Genomic DNA, 12228 nt, shown 5'->3' with positions numbered 1-12228 from the left:
GCCCCGGCGTCCGGGGTTACAGAGGGGCCCAGGCGTCTGGGGTCGAAGAGGGGCCCCGGCGTCCGGGGTTACAGAGGGGCCCAGGTGTCCAGGGGTTATGGAGGGGCCCAGGTGTCCGGGGGTTACAGAGGGGCCCAGGCGTCCGGGCTGGAAGAGGGGCCCCGGCGTCCGGGGGTTACGGAGGGGCCCAGGCGTCCGGCCGGCGCGGAGGAAGCGGCAGCAGCTCCGATAAATATTCCTTGTTGCCGCCGGCGCCCCGCTGACAGACAGCTGTCAATCACCCCCGCCCCCAGAAGTCCCCGAGCCGGTCCCTGATGGGCAGCTGTCAATCATGGCACAGGCCCGCCTCCAGCGTGACGGGCGGCTGTCAATCACGCCGAGTCCAGAGTGGTCCCGCCGGCCCGAGATGACAGCTGTCAATCACCCGCTGACGTGTCCGTAGCCCGCGGGAACGGCCTCGTCCCCGCTGCCGCCCACGTGGGGAGACAGTTGATTGACAGCTGTCAATCACCTGCCAACACGTCCATAGTCCGGAGGACCGGCCTCGTCCTGATCGTGGGGGGAGGGGGTGATTGACAGCTGTCAATCCCCCGCTGACGCGTCCATAGTGCGGAGGAGTGCTCCTATCCCAGCTGCTGTCCATATGTAGAAGAGCGGATGATTGACAGCTGTCAATCACGCACCGCCACGTCCGTAGAACAGGCCTCCTCCCAGCTGCTGCCCACGTGCAGAGGGGGGTGATTGACAGCTGTCAATCACCTGCCAACGCGTCTGTGGGCCAGAGGACCGGCCTCGTCCCAATCACGGTGGAGGGAGCTGATTGACAGCTGTCAATCACCCGCTGCGGTGTCCACAGCCGGGAGGACCGGCCTCGTCCTGTCCCCAGTGTGCGTGTGTGTGTGTGGGGGGGGAGCCGACTGACAGCTGTCACTCACCCGCGGGTGACATCCCAGCGGGGCGTCCTGGCAACGGGGCGCCCCGGCGGACGCCTGTCAGTCTGCCGGGGGGGGGAGGTGATTGACAGCTGCCTGTCCGGGGGCGTGGGACAGCTGCGAGCCGGGGGGCGGACAGGCGGGCGCCGGGTGTCACCGGGGACAGGCGTCGGCGAGGAACAGGCGCACCTTGCCGCGCAGGAAGCTGGCGTGGGCGCTGAGCAGCCGGGGCAGCGTCCGCACCGGCACCGCCGGGGGGGCCCCGGCCCCGGGGGGCTCCTGGGGGGCGGCGCCGCGTCACCCCGGCCCCCCACCTCCTGCGGGCGCCCCACACCCCCCAGCCCCCCAAGACCCCCCATATCTGCCCCAGAGCCCCCCAGGGCCCCCTGTATCCACCCCTTGAGCCCCCCGGACCCCCCAGACCTCCCGTATCAGCCCCAGACCCCCTCAGACCCCCCCATATCTGTCCCTGAGCCCCCCCAAGACCCTCCCCAGACCCCCCAAGACCCCACATAACCGCCCCCAGACCCCCCCAGACCCCCATATTGGCCCCAGGAGCCCCCTACACCCCCCAAGACCCCCAAGACCCCCCATAACTGCCCCCAGATCCCCCCAGACCCCCCCAAGACCCCCATATGGGCCCTGTGAGCCCCCCAGACCCCCCCCAGACCCCCATATCGGCCCCACGAGCCCCATAGAACCCCCAGACCCCCCAAAACCGCCCCCAGACCCCCCCCGACCCCCCCAGACCCCCATATTGGCCCCACGAGCCCCCTAGACCCCCCCCAGACCCCCAAGACCCCCCATAACCGCCCCCAGACCCCCATATGGGCCCTGTGAGCCCCCCCGAGCCCCCCCAGACCCCCCCGTATCCCTCCAGACCCCCCCATAACCGCCTCCAGACCCCCCCAGGCCTCCCCCAGACCCCCATATGGGCCCCGCGAGCCCCCCCAGACCCCCGGCGTCACCTGGGGGCGCAGGCGGCGCAGCAGATGGGCCAGGCTGCGCACGGCGCTGTACGTGCGGTCGAGGGCCGGGCGCAGGCCGGGCGCCGGCAGCAGCTCGCGGGCCCGCAGCACCGCCGCCACCAGCACCGCCTGGCCGCCGGCCACCTGCCAGCCCCGCCGGGCCGCCTGCCGCGTCACCGCCGCGTCACCCCGCCGCGTCACCCCGCCGCGTCACCCCGCCGCGTCACCCCACTGCCCCGCAGCACCGCCGCCACCAGCACCGCCTGGCCGCCGGCCACCTGCCAGCCCCGCCGGGCCGCCTGCCGCGTCACCGCCGCGTCACCCCGCCGCGTCACCCCGCCGCGTCACCCCGCCGCAACACCCCGCCGCAACACCCCGCCGCAACACCCTGCCACATCCTGCCGCAACACCCTGCCACGACACCCCTCCTGCCAACAGACGCCCCCGGCACCACCTGGCCACCGCGTCACCGCCACTGCACCGCGACGGCACCGCAACACCGCGCAGGGACGCCCTGGGGACCCCCCGTCTGCCCCCTTCGGCCCCAGACCTCCCCCACCCCCCCGCTTCTGCCCTGCTGGGCCTCTTCCTGTCCCGTTTCGCCCCGTTCTGCCCCACTCACGTCCATCTGCTGCCAGTCGTTGAAGTTGACCCGGGTGTCGGGGACCGTCACCGGCTCGGGGAGGTCACAGGCGCTGCCACAGTCGGCCTGGGACAGGCGTCGCGCTGCCACCGGCACCGGCCACCACGGCGTCCCCACGCTGTCCCCAACGCCCCGCGGCGCCCCCACCCCCAGACCCGCCGGCAGCAGCCCCCCGACGCCCCCCGCTCACCAGGCCGCGCTCGGCGTCGCGCGCCTCGCGGATGAACCGCTCCAGCACTCGGGGGTCGCAGAGGGAGCCGGGGCCGTCGGGGCGCGCCGGGGCCCCCAGCAGCAGCAGCGGCAGCAGCACCCACAGCCCTGGGGGCGGCACCGCTGCACCCCGCCGCCGGCACCCGGCGGGAGGCGGCGCCCCCAAACCCCCAACTGCCCCCGGCTGCCGGAGACCCCCCGCGGGGACGTGGGGCCGGAGCTGCACGGGCTCCCGGACGCCTGGGCCCCTCCCCTCTGCAAAGGACCATGTGGTCTGGGGGCTCCCGGACGCCTGGGCCCCTCCCCTCTGCAAAGGACCGTGTGGGCTGGGGGCTCCCGGACGCCTGGGCCCCTCCCCTCTGCAAAGGACCATGTGCTCTGGGGGCTCCCGGACACCTGGGCCCCTCCCCTCTGCAAAGGACCATGTGCTCTGGGGGCTCCCGGACGCCTGGGCCCCTCCCCTCTGCAAAGGACCATGTGCTCTGGGGGCTCCCGGACGCCTGGGCCTCTTCCCCCTGCTGCAAGCCCGTGTGCTCTGGGGGCTCCCGGACGCCTGGGCCCCTCCCCTCTGCAAAGGACCGTGTGGTCTGGGGGCTCCCGGGCGCCTGGGCCCCTCCCCTCTGCAAAGGACCATGTGCTCTGGGGGCTCCCGGACGCCTGGGCCCCTCCCCTCTGCAAAGGACCATGTGCTCTGGGGGCTCCCGGACGCCTGGGCCTCTTCCCCCTGCTGCAAGCCCGTGTGCTCTGGGGGCTCCCGGACGCCTGGGCCCCTCTCCTCTGCAAAGGACCGTGTGGTCTGGGGGCTCCCGGACGCCTGGGCCCCTTCCCCTGCTGCAAGCCCGTGTGCTCTGGGGGCTCCCGGACGCCTGGGCCCCTCCCCCTGCTGCAAGCCCGTGTGCTCTGGGGGCTCCCGGACGCCTGGGCCCCTCCCCTCTGCAAAGGACCATGTGCTCTGGGGGCTCCCGGACACCTGGGCCCCTCCCCTCTGCAAAGGACCGTGTGGTCTGGGGGCTCCCGGACGCCTGGGCCCCTCCCCCTGGTGCAAGCCCGTGTGCTCTGGGGGCTCCCGGACGCCTGGGCCCCTCTCCTCTGCAAAGGACCATATGGTCTGGGGGCTCCCGGACGCCTGGGCCCCTTCCCCTGCTGCAAGCCCGTGTGCTCTGGGGGCTCCCGGACGCCTGGGCCCCTCTCCTCTGCAAAGGACCATGTGCTCTGGGGGCTCCCGGACGCCTGGGCCCCTCCCCTCTGCAAAGGACCGTGTGGGCTGGGGGCTCCCGGACGCCTGGGCCCCTCCCCTCTGCAAAGGACCGTGTGGTCTGGGGGCTCCCGGACACCTGGGCCCCTCCCCTCTGCAAAGGACCATGTGCTCTGGGGGCTCCCGGACACCTGGGCCCCTCCCCTCTGCAAAGGACCGTGTGGTCTGGGGGCTCCCGGACACCTGGGCCCCTTCCCCCTGCTGCAAGCCCGTGTGCTCTGGGGGCTCCCGGACGCCTGGGCCCCTCCCCTCTGCAAAGGACCGTGTGCTCTGGGGGCTCCCGGACGCCTGGGCCCCTCCCCTCTGCAAAGGACCATGTGGTCTGGGGGCTCCCGGACGCCTGGGCCCCTTCCCCCTGCTGCAAGCCCGTGTGCTCTGGGGGCTCCCGGACGCCTGGGCCCCTCCCCTCTGCAAAGGACCGCGTGCTCTGGGGGCTCCCGGGCGCCTGGGCCCCTCCCCTCTGCAAAGGACCATGTGCTCTGGGGGCTCCCGGACGCCTGGGCCCCTCCCCTCTGCAAAGGACCATGTGCTCTGGGGGCTCCCGGACACCTGGGCCCCTCCCCTCTGCAAAGGACCGTGTGGTCTGGGGGCTCCCGGACGCCTGGGCCCCTCCCCTCTGCAAAGGACCGTGTGGTCTGGGGGCTCCCGGACGCCTGGGCCCCTTCCCCCTGCTGCAAGCCCGTGTGGTCTGGGGGCTCCCGGACACCTGGGCCCCTCTCCTCTGCAAAGGACCATGTGCTCTGGGGGCTCCCGGACGCCTGGGCCCCTTCCCCTGCTGCAAGCCCGTGTGCTCTGGGGGCTCCCGGACGCCTGGGCCCCTCCCCTCTGCAAAGGTCCGTGTGGTCTGGGGGCTCCCGGACGCCTGGGCCCCTCCCCTCTGCAAAGGACCGTGTGCTCTGGGGGCTCCCGGACGCCTGGGCCCCTCCCCCTGCTGCAAGCCCGTGTGCTCTGGGGGCTCCCGGACACCTGGGCCCCTCCCCTCTGCAAAGGTCCGTGTGGTCTGGGGGCTCCCGGACGCCTGGGCCCCTCCCCTCTGCAAAGGACCGTGTGCTCTGGGGGCTCCCGGACGCCTGGGCCCCTCCCCTCTGCAAAGGACCATGTGCTCTGGGGGCTCCCGGACACCTGGGCCCCTCCCCTCTGCAAAGGACCATGTGCTCTGGGGGCTCCCGGACGCCTGGGCCCCTCCCCTCTGCAAAGGACCGTGTGCTCTGGGGGCTCCCGGACGCCTGGGCCTCTTCCCCCTGCTGCAAGCCCGTGTGCTCTGGGGGCTCCCGGACGCCTGGGCCCCTCCCCTCTGCAAAGGACCGTGTGGTCTGGGGGCTCCCGGACGCCTGGGCCTCTCCCCTCTGCAAAGGACCATGTGCTCTGGGGGCTCCCGGACGCCTGGGCCCCTCCCCTCTGCAAAGGACCATGTGCTCTGGGGGCTCCCGGACACCTGGGCCCCTCCCCTCTGCAAAGGACCATGTGCTCTGGGGGCTCCCGGACGCCTGGGCCCCTCCCCTCTGCAAAGGACCATGTGCTCTGGGGGCTCCCGGACGCCTGGGCCTCTTCCCCCTGCTGCAAGCCCGTGTGCTCTGGGGGCTCCCGGACGCCTGGGCCCCTCTCCTCTGCAAAGGACCATGTGCTCTGGGGGCTCCCGGACGCCTGGGCCCCTTCCCCTGCTGCAAGCCCGTGTGCTCTGGGGGCTCCCGGACGCCTGGGCCCCTCCCCCTGCTGCAAGCCCGTGTGCTCTGGGGGCTCCCGGACGCCTGGGCCCCTCCCCTCTGCAAAGGACCATGTGCTCTGGGGGCTCCCGGACACCTGGGCCCCTCCCCTCTGCAAAGGACCGTGTGGTCTGGGGGCTCCCGGACGCCTGGGCCCCTCCCCTCTGCAAAGGACCGTGTGCTCTGGGGGCTCCCGGACACCTGGGCCCCTCCCCTCTGCAAAGGACCATGTGCTCTGGGGGCTCCCGGACACCTGGGCCCCTCCCCTCTGCAAAGGACCGTGTGGTCTGGGGGCTCCCGGACACCTGGGCCCCTTCCCCCTGCTGCAAGCCCGTGTGCTCTGGGGGCTCCCGGACGCCTGGGCCCCTCCCCTCTGCAAAGGACCGTGTGCTCTGGGGGCTCCCGGACGCCTGGGCCCCTCCCCTCTGCAAAGGACCGTGTGCTCTGGGGGCTCCCGGACGCCTGGGCCCCTCCCCTCTGCAAAGGACCATGTGGTCTGGGGGCTCCCGGACGCCTGGGCCCCTCCCCTCTGCAAAGGCCCGTGTGCTCTGGGGGCTCCCGGACGCCTGGGCCCCTCCCCTCTGCAAAGGACCGTGTGCTCTGGGGGCTCCCGGACGCCTGGGCCCCTCCCCTCTGCAAAGGACCGTGTGCTCTGGGGGCTCCCGGACGCCTGGGCCCCTCCCCTCTGCAAAGGACCGTGTGCTCTGGGGGCTCCCGGACGCCTGGGCCTCTTCCCCCTGCTGCAAGCCCGTGTGCTCTGGGGGCTCCCGGACGCCTGGGCCCCTCCCCTCTGCAAAGGACCGTGTGGTCTGGGGGCTCCCGGACGCCTGGGCCTCTCCCCTCTGCAAAGGACCATGTGCTCTGGGGGCTCCCGGACACCTGGGCCCCTCCCCTCTGCAAAGGACCATGTGCTCTGGGGGCTCCCGGACGCCTGGGCCCCTTCCCCCTGCTGCAAGCCCGTGTGCTCTGGGGGCTCCCGGACACCTGGGCCCCTCCCCTCTGCAAAGGTCCGTGTGGTCTGGGGGCTCCCGGACGCCTGGGCCCCTCCCCTCTGCAAAGGACCGTGTGCTCTGGGGGCTCCCGGACGCCTGGGCCCCTCCCCCTGCTGCAAGCCCGTGTGGTCTGGGGGCTCCCGGACGCCTGGGCCCCTCCCCTCTGCAAAGGACCGTGTGGTCTGGGGGCTCCCGGACGCCTGGGCCCCTCTCCTCTGCAAAGGACCATGTGCTCTGGGGGCTCCCGGACGCCTGGGCCCCTCCCCTCTGCAAAGGACCGTGTGGTCTGGGGGCTCCCGGACGCCTGGGCCCCTCCCCTCTGCAAAAGACCATGTGGTCTGGGGGCTCCCGGACGCCTGGGCCCCTCCCCCTGCTGCAAGCCCGTGTGGTCTGGGGGCTCCCGGACACCTGGGCCCCTCCCCTCTGCAAAGGACCATGTGCTCTGGGGGCTCCCGGACACCTGGGCCCCTTCCCCCTGCTGCAAGCCCGTGTGCTCTGGGGGCTCCCGGACACCTGGGCCCCTCCCCTCTGCAAAGGACCGTGTGGTCTGGGGGCTCCCGGACGCCTGGGCCCCTTCCCCCTGCTGCAAGCCCGTGTGCTCTGGGGGCTCCCGGACGCCTGGGCCCCTCCCCTCTGCAAAGGACCGTGTGGGCTGGGGGCTCCCGGACGCCTGGGCCCCTCCCCCTGGTGCAAGCCCGTGTGCTCTGGGGGCTCCCGGACGCCTGGGCCCCTCCCCTCTGCAAAGGTCCGTGTGGTCTGGGGGCTCCCGGACGCCTGGGCCCCTTCCCCCTGCAAAGGTCCGTGTGGTCTGGGGGCTCCCGGGCGCCTGGGCCCCTCCCCCTGCTGCAAGCCCGTGTGGTCTGGGGGCTCCCGGACGCCTGGGCCCCTCCCCTCTGCAAAGGACCGTGTGGTCTGGGGGCTCCCGGACGCCTGGGCCCCTCCCCTCTGCAAAGGACCATGTGCTCTGGGGGCTCCCGGACGCCTGGGCCCCTCCCCTCTGCAAAGGTCCGTGTGGTCCGGGGGCTCCCGGACGCCTGGGCCCCTTCCCCCTGCAAAGGTCCGTGTGGTCTGGGGGCTCCCGGGCGCCTGGGCCCCCTGCCCGCGGCGGAGAGCGGCGCGCCGCCCGGACGCCTGGGTCCCTGCCGGCGCTGCCCAGGACGCCGGTCTCCACGCACGCCGTTGCCTGGGGTCCCGGCTCCCATTGGCGGAGCGGAGCCGGGCCGGGCCGGGCTGGGCGGCCGGGGCCGGGGGGGCGGGTGGCCGGGGCCCAGGCGTCCGGCGGGGCCCCCTCCCCCCCGCCCCACTCACCCGGCGGCCCCATGGCGGGCGGCGCATGGCAGGGGGGCGCTGGGCGCCCCGGCAGCGTGGCGTGGCCGGCGCGGCGGCCGCCCGGGCCGGCGGTTAATGTTTCATCCCGGGGCTGGGCCGAGCGCGGCGGCCGGGCCGGAAGGCACAGGGGGGGTTTCCTCCGCGCGCTCCCCTCCGCGCCGCCGTCGAGGAAAAGGCCATGCCTGCCACCGCACGTCGGCCCCTGGCCACGGGCCACCCCCGGCCACCGCGCGGCCCCGGCGCCTGGCTGCCGGCCCCGGGGCCGGGGGGACGCGGGGACACGGGGACGGGGTGGTGTGGGGATGGGGACGCGGGGACGTGGGGACGCGGGGATGGGGATGGAGACAGGATATGGGGACACAAGCACTGGGGGACGGGGATGGGGACACGGGGACGTGGGGACATGGGGACGCGGGGACACGGGGATGGAGATGGGGACACGGGGACGTGGGGACATGGGGATGGGGATGGGGACATGGGGACGGGGATGGAGACAGGATATGGGGACACAAGCACTGGGGGACGGGGATGGGAACACGGGGACGTGGGGACACGGGGATGGGGATGGGGACATGGGGACGGGGATGGGGACACGGGGACGTGGGGACATGGGGACGGGGATGGGGACATGGGGACGGGGATGGGGACATGGGGACGTGGGGACATGGGGACGGGGATGGGGACACGGGGACGTGGGGACACGGGGACATGGGGACATAGAGATGTGGGGATGGGGACGCGGGGACGTGGGGACACGGGGACGGGGATGGGGACATGGGGACGGGGATGGGGACGCGGGGACGTGGGGACATAGAGATGTGGGGATGGGGACGCGGGGACGTGGGGACATGGGGATGGGGACGGGGATGGGGACACGGGGACGTGGGGACATGGGGACGGGGATGGGGACGCGGGGACGTGGGGACATGGGGACGCGGGGACAAGGTGGTGTGGGGATGGGGACGCGGGGACGTGGGGACACGGGGATGGGGATGGGGACATGGGGACGGGGATGGGGACATGGGGACGTGGGGACACGGGGATGGGGATGGGGACATGGGGACGTGGGGACACGGGGACGTGGGGACACGGGGACGGGGATGGGGGTTGTGGGGACATGGGGACGGGGATGGGAACACGGGGACGTGGGGACACGGGGACGTGGGGATGGAGATGGGGACACGGGGACGTGGGGACATGGAGATGTGGGGATGGGGACACGGGGACGTGGGGACATGGGGACAGGGATGGGGACACGGGGACGTGGGGATGGAGATGGGGACACGGGGACGTGGGGACATGGAGATGTGGGGATGGGGACACGGGGACGTGGGGACGCAGGGACAAGGCGGCGTGGGGAGGCAGGGACACGGGGACGGAGACGTGGGGACACAGGGACGTGGGGACACAAGCACTGGGGGACAGGGCTGGGGACATGGACAAGGTGGCGCGGGGAGAGAGGGACACGAGGACGTGGGGATGGGGACGAGGACGCGGGGACGGGGGATAAGGATGGGGACATGGGGACAGCAATGGGGACATGGGGACAGGGATGTGGGGACGCGGGGACAGGGATGGGGATGTGGGGACACGGTGACGAGGACGCGGGGACGCGGGCACAGGGACGGGGACGCGGCGATGGGGACGAGGGACCCGGACGCCGGGGCCCCGCGGCGGCTCCAGGCAGGCTGGGCCGGGGGGCTCCGCGCGCGGGAGGAAGCGGCCGAACAATGGGGCCGCGTCTGCGTCACGGCCACCGGCTCCCGGCGCCGGCGCCCGGGCGGCCCCGCGCCGCGACCCCCGGCGGGAGGGGGACACGGGGGGGACGGGGGGGACGGGGGGGACGGGACCCCCGGCGGGACGGGACCCCCGGCGGGAGGGGGACACGGGGGGGACGGGGGGGACGGGACCCCCGGCGGGACGGGACCCCTGGCGGGAGGGGGACACGGGGGGACACGGGGGGGGACGGGGGGGACGGGACCCCCGGCGGGACGGGACCCCTGGCGGGAGGGGGACACGGGGGGACACGGGGGGGGACGGGGGGGACGGGACCCCCGGCGGGACAGGGACCCGGGGGGACGGGGGGGACGGGACCCCCGGCGGGAGGGGGATGGTGTCATGGGGGGACAGGAACCCCAGCGGGATGGGGACACGGGGGACACAGGTGGGACACGAGGGGGACGGGACCCCCGGCGGGAGGGGGACACGGGGGGGACGGGGGGGACGGGACCCCCGGTGGGATGGGGACACGGGGGACACGGGGGGGACACGAGGGGGACGGGACCCCCGGTGGGATGGGGACACGGGGGACACGGGGGGGACACGAGGGGGACGGGACCCCCGGCGGGACGGGGACACGGGGGGGACGGGACCCCCGGCGGGACGTGGGGAGATGGGACCCTCGGCGGGGACAGCGATGGGGACGCGGGGACGCAGGGACAGGACCCGCACCGGGACGTCAGGACGGGACCCGGGGACGAGGACGTGACCCGCGCTGAGGACAGGGACGGGGACACGGGGACCCCCGGGACCGGGCCCAGGCGTCCGGGTGCAGCCCGCCCCGGGGCCCAGGCGTCTGGGGTGTCACAAGGGCCCAGGCGTCCGGGTGCAGCCCGCCCCGGGGCCCAGGCGTCTGGGGTGTCACAAGGGCCCAGGCGTCCGGGTGCAGCCCGGCCCCGGGGCCCAGGCGTCTGGGGTGTCAGAAGGGCCCAGGCGTCCGGGTGCAGCCCGCCCCGGGGCCCAGGCGTCCGGGTGCAGCCCGGCCCCAGGACCCAGGCGTCTGGGGTGTCACAAGGGCCCAGGCGTCCGGGTGCAGCCCGCCCCGGGGCCCAGGCGTCTGGGGTGTCACAAGGGCCCAGGCGTCCGGGTGCAGCCCGCCTCGGGGCCCAGGCGTCTGGGGTGTCAGAAGGGCCCAGGCGTCCGGGTGCAGCCCAGCACGGGGCCCAGGCGTCCGGGTGCAGCCTGCCCCAGGACCCAGGTGTCTGGGGTGTCGCGTGGGCCCAGGCGCGTGGGGGAAGATCGCCCCGGGGCCCAGGCGTCCGGGGTGCCGCGCGGGCCCAGGCGTCCGGCCGGCCCCCTGCCAGGCGCCGGGGCCGTACGTGCGGCTCGGCACAGCCTGGCCCCGGGGTCAGGTCCCCGCGGCGCCAGCGGGGCCAAAGGCCGCCGGGGGGGGCCGGGGCCGGCGCCGCCCCTCCTCCGCCCGGACGCCTGGGTCCCTCCCGGACGCCTGGGTCCCCTCAGACGCCTGGGTCCCCCCTGGACACTTCGGTCTCCCCCCGGACGCCTGGGTCCCCCCGGACACCTGGGCCCCTCCTGGACGCCTGGGTCCCTCGTGGACACCTAGGTCTCCCCCCGGACGCCTGGGTCCCCCCTGGACACTTCGGTCTCCCCCCGGACGCCTGGGTCCCCCCGGACACCTGGGCCCCTCCCAGACGCCTGGGCCCCTCGTGGACACCTAGGTCTCCTCCCGGACGCCTGGGTCCCCCCTGGACACTTTGGTCTCCCCTCGGACGCCTGGGCCCTCCTCAGACACCCAAGTTCCCCCTGGATGCCTGGGTCCCCCCGGACGCCTGGGCCCCCCCAGACGCCCAGGTCCCGCCTGGATGCCTGGGCCCCTCTCGGACGCCCGGGTCCCCCCAGACGCCTGGGCCCCTCTCGGACGCCTGGGTCCCCCCGGACGCCTGGGCCCCTCTTGGACACCCAGGTCCCCCCGGCCGCCTGGGCCCCTCCCGGCCGCCTGGGCCCCCCCAGCCGCCTGGGTCGCAGCCGTGCCGGTGGGAGCCCTCCCCTCCCCCCCGGGCTGCTCCCGGACGCCTGGGCCCCGGCGGGCGGGGGAGGGGGTTTCCTGCCCCGAAAGGGCAGCGGTGACGCGGGGGAAGCGGCGCCCGCCCCGGCCCAGACACCCCGAGGCCCCGCTCGGCGCCGCCGTTTATTGGGGCAGATCCAGGGCCCGGCGCGCCCGGACGCCAGGGCCCGCGGCTCGGGGGGGCCCCACGGAGCCGCCGGAGCCACCAGGAGGGCTCGAGGTGTCCCCACGGCGGGTGATGGAGCTGCCAGGACGGCTTGAGGCGTCCCCACGGCAGGTGACGGAGCTGCAGGAGCCACCAGGGGGGCTCAGGATGTCCCCACGGCAGGTGACACAGGTGCCAGGAGCAGTCAGGATGTCCCGATGGCAAGCGACGGAGGAGCTGGAAGGG

At 74.5% G+C, this 12228-nt stretch overlaps 1 protein-coding gene across 3 annotated transcripts; it reads right to left on the bottom strand.

Moving 5' to 3' along the window:
- Window positions 1–226: 226 nt before the first annotated feature.
- Window positions 227–8368, bottom strand: EPO (erythropoietin). Of its 3 annotated transcripts, none has more exons than XM_068929269.1 (6): window positions 8012–8368; window positions 2734–2861; window positions 2523–2609; window positions 1901–2065; window positions 936–1211; window positions 227–816 (listed from the first exon to the last, which is right to left on the bottom strand). In XM_068929269.1, the coding sequence occupies exons 1-5, from the start codon at window positions 8022–8024 to the stop codon at window positions 1086–1088; spliced, it is 519 nt and encodes a 172-aa protein (XP_068785370.1). In that variant the 5' UTR covers window positions 8025–8368; the 3' UTR covers window positions 227–816; window positions 936–1085. The 3 variants fall into 3 exon arrangements, with proteins under 3 accessions (XP_068785370.1, XP_068785371.1, XP_068785372.1); XM_068929270.1 differs by having other exon boundaries at window positions 227–717; XM_068929271.1 differs by having other exon boundaries at window positions 227–714.
- Window positions 8369–12228: the final 3860 nt, after the last annotated feature.

Source organism: Struthio camelus, unplaced genomic scaffold, assembly GCF_040807025.1.
Source record: "Struthio camelus isolate bStrCam1 unplaced genomic scaffold, bStrCam1.hap1 HAP1_SCAFFOLD_139, whole genome shotgun sequence".
Classification (NCBI taxonomy): domain Eukaryota; kingdom Metazoa; phylum Chordata; class Aves; order Struthioniformes; family Struthionidae; genus Struthio; species Struthio camelus.
Note: the sequence above shows the minus strand (reverse complement) of the source record. Positions and strands in the feature narration are given on the sequence as shown.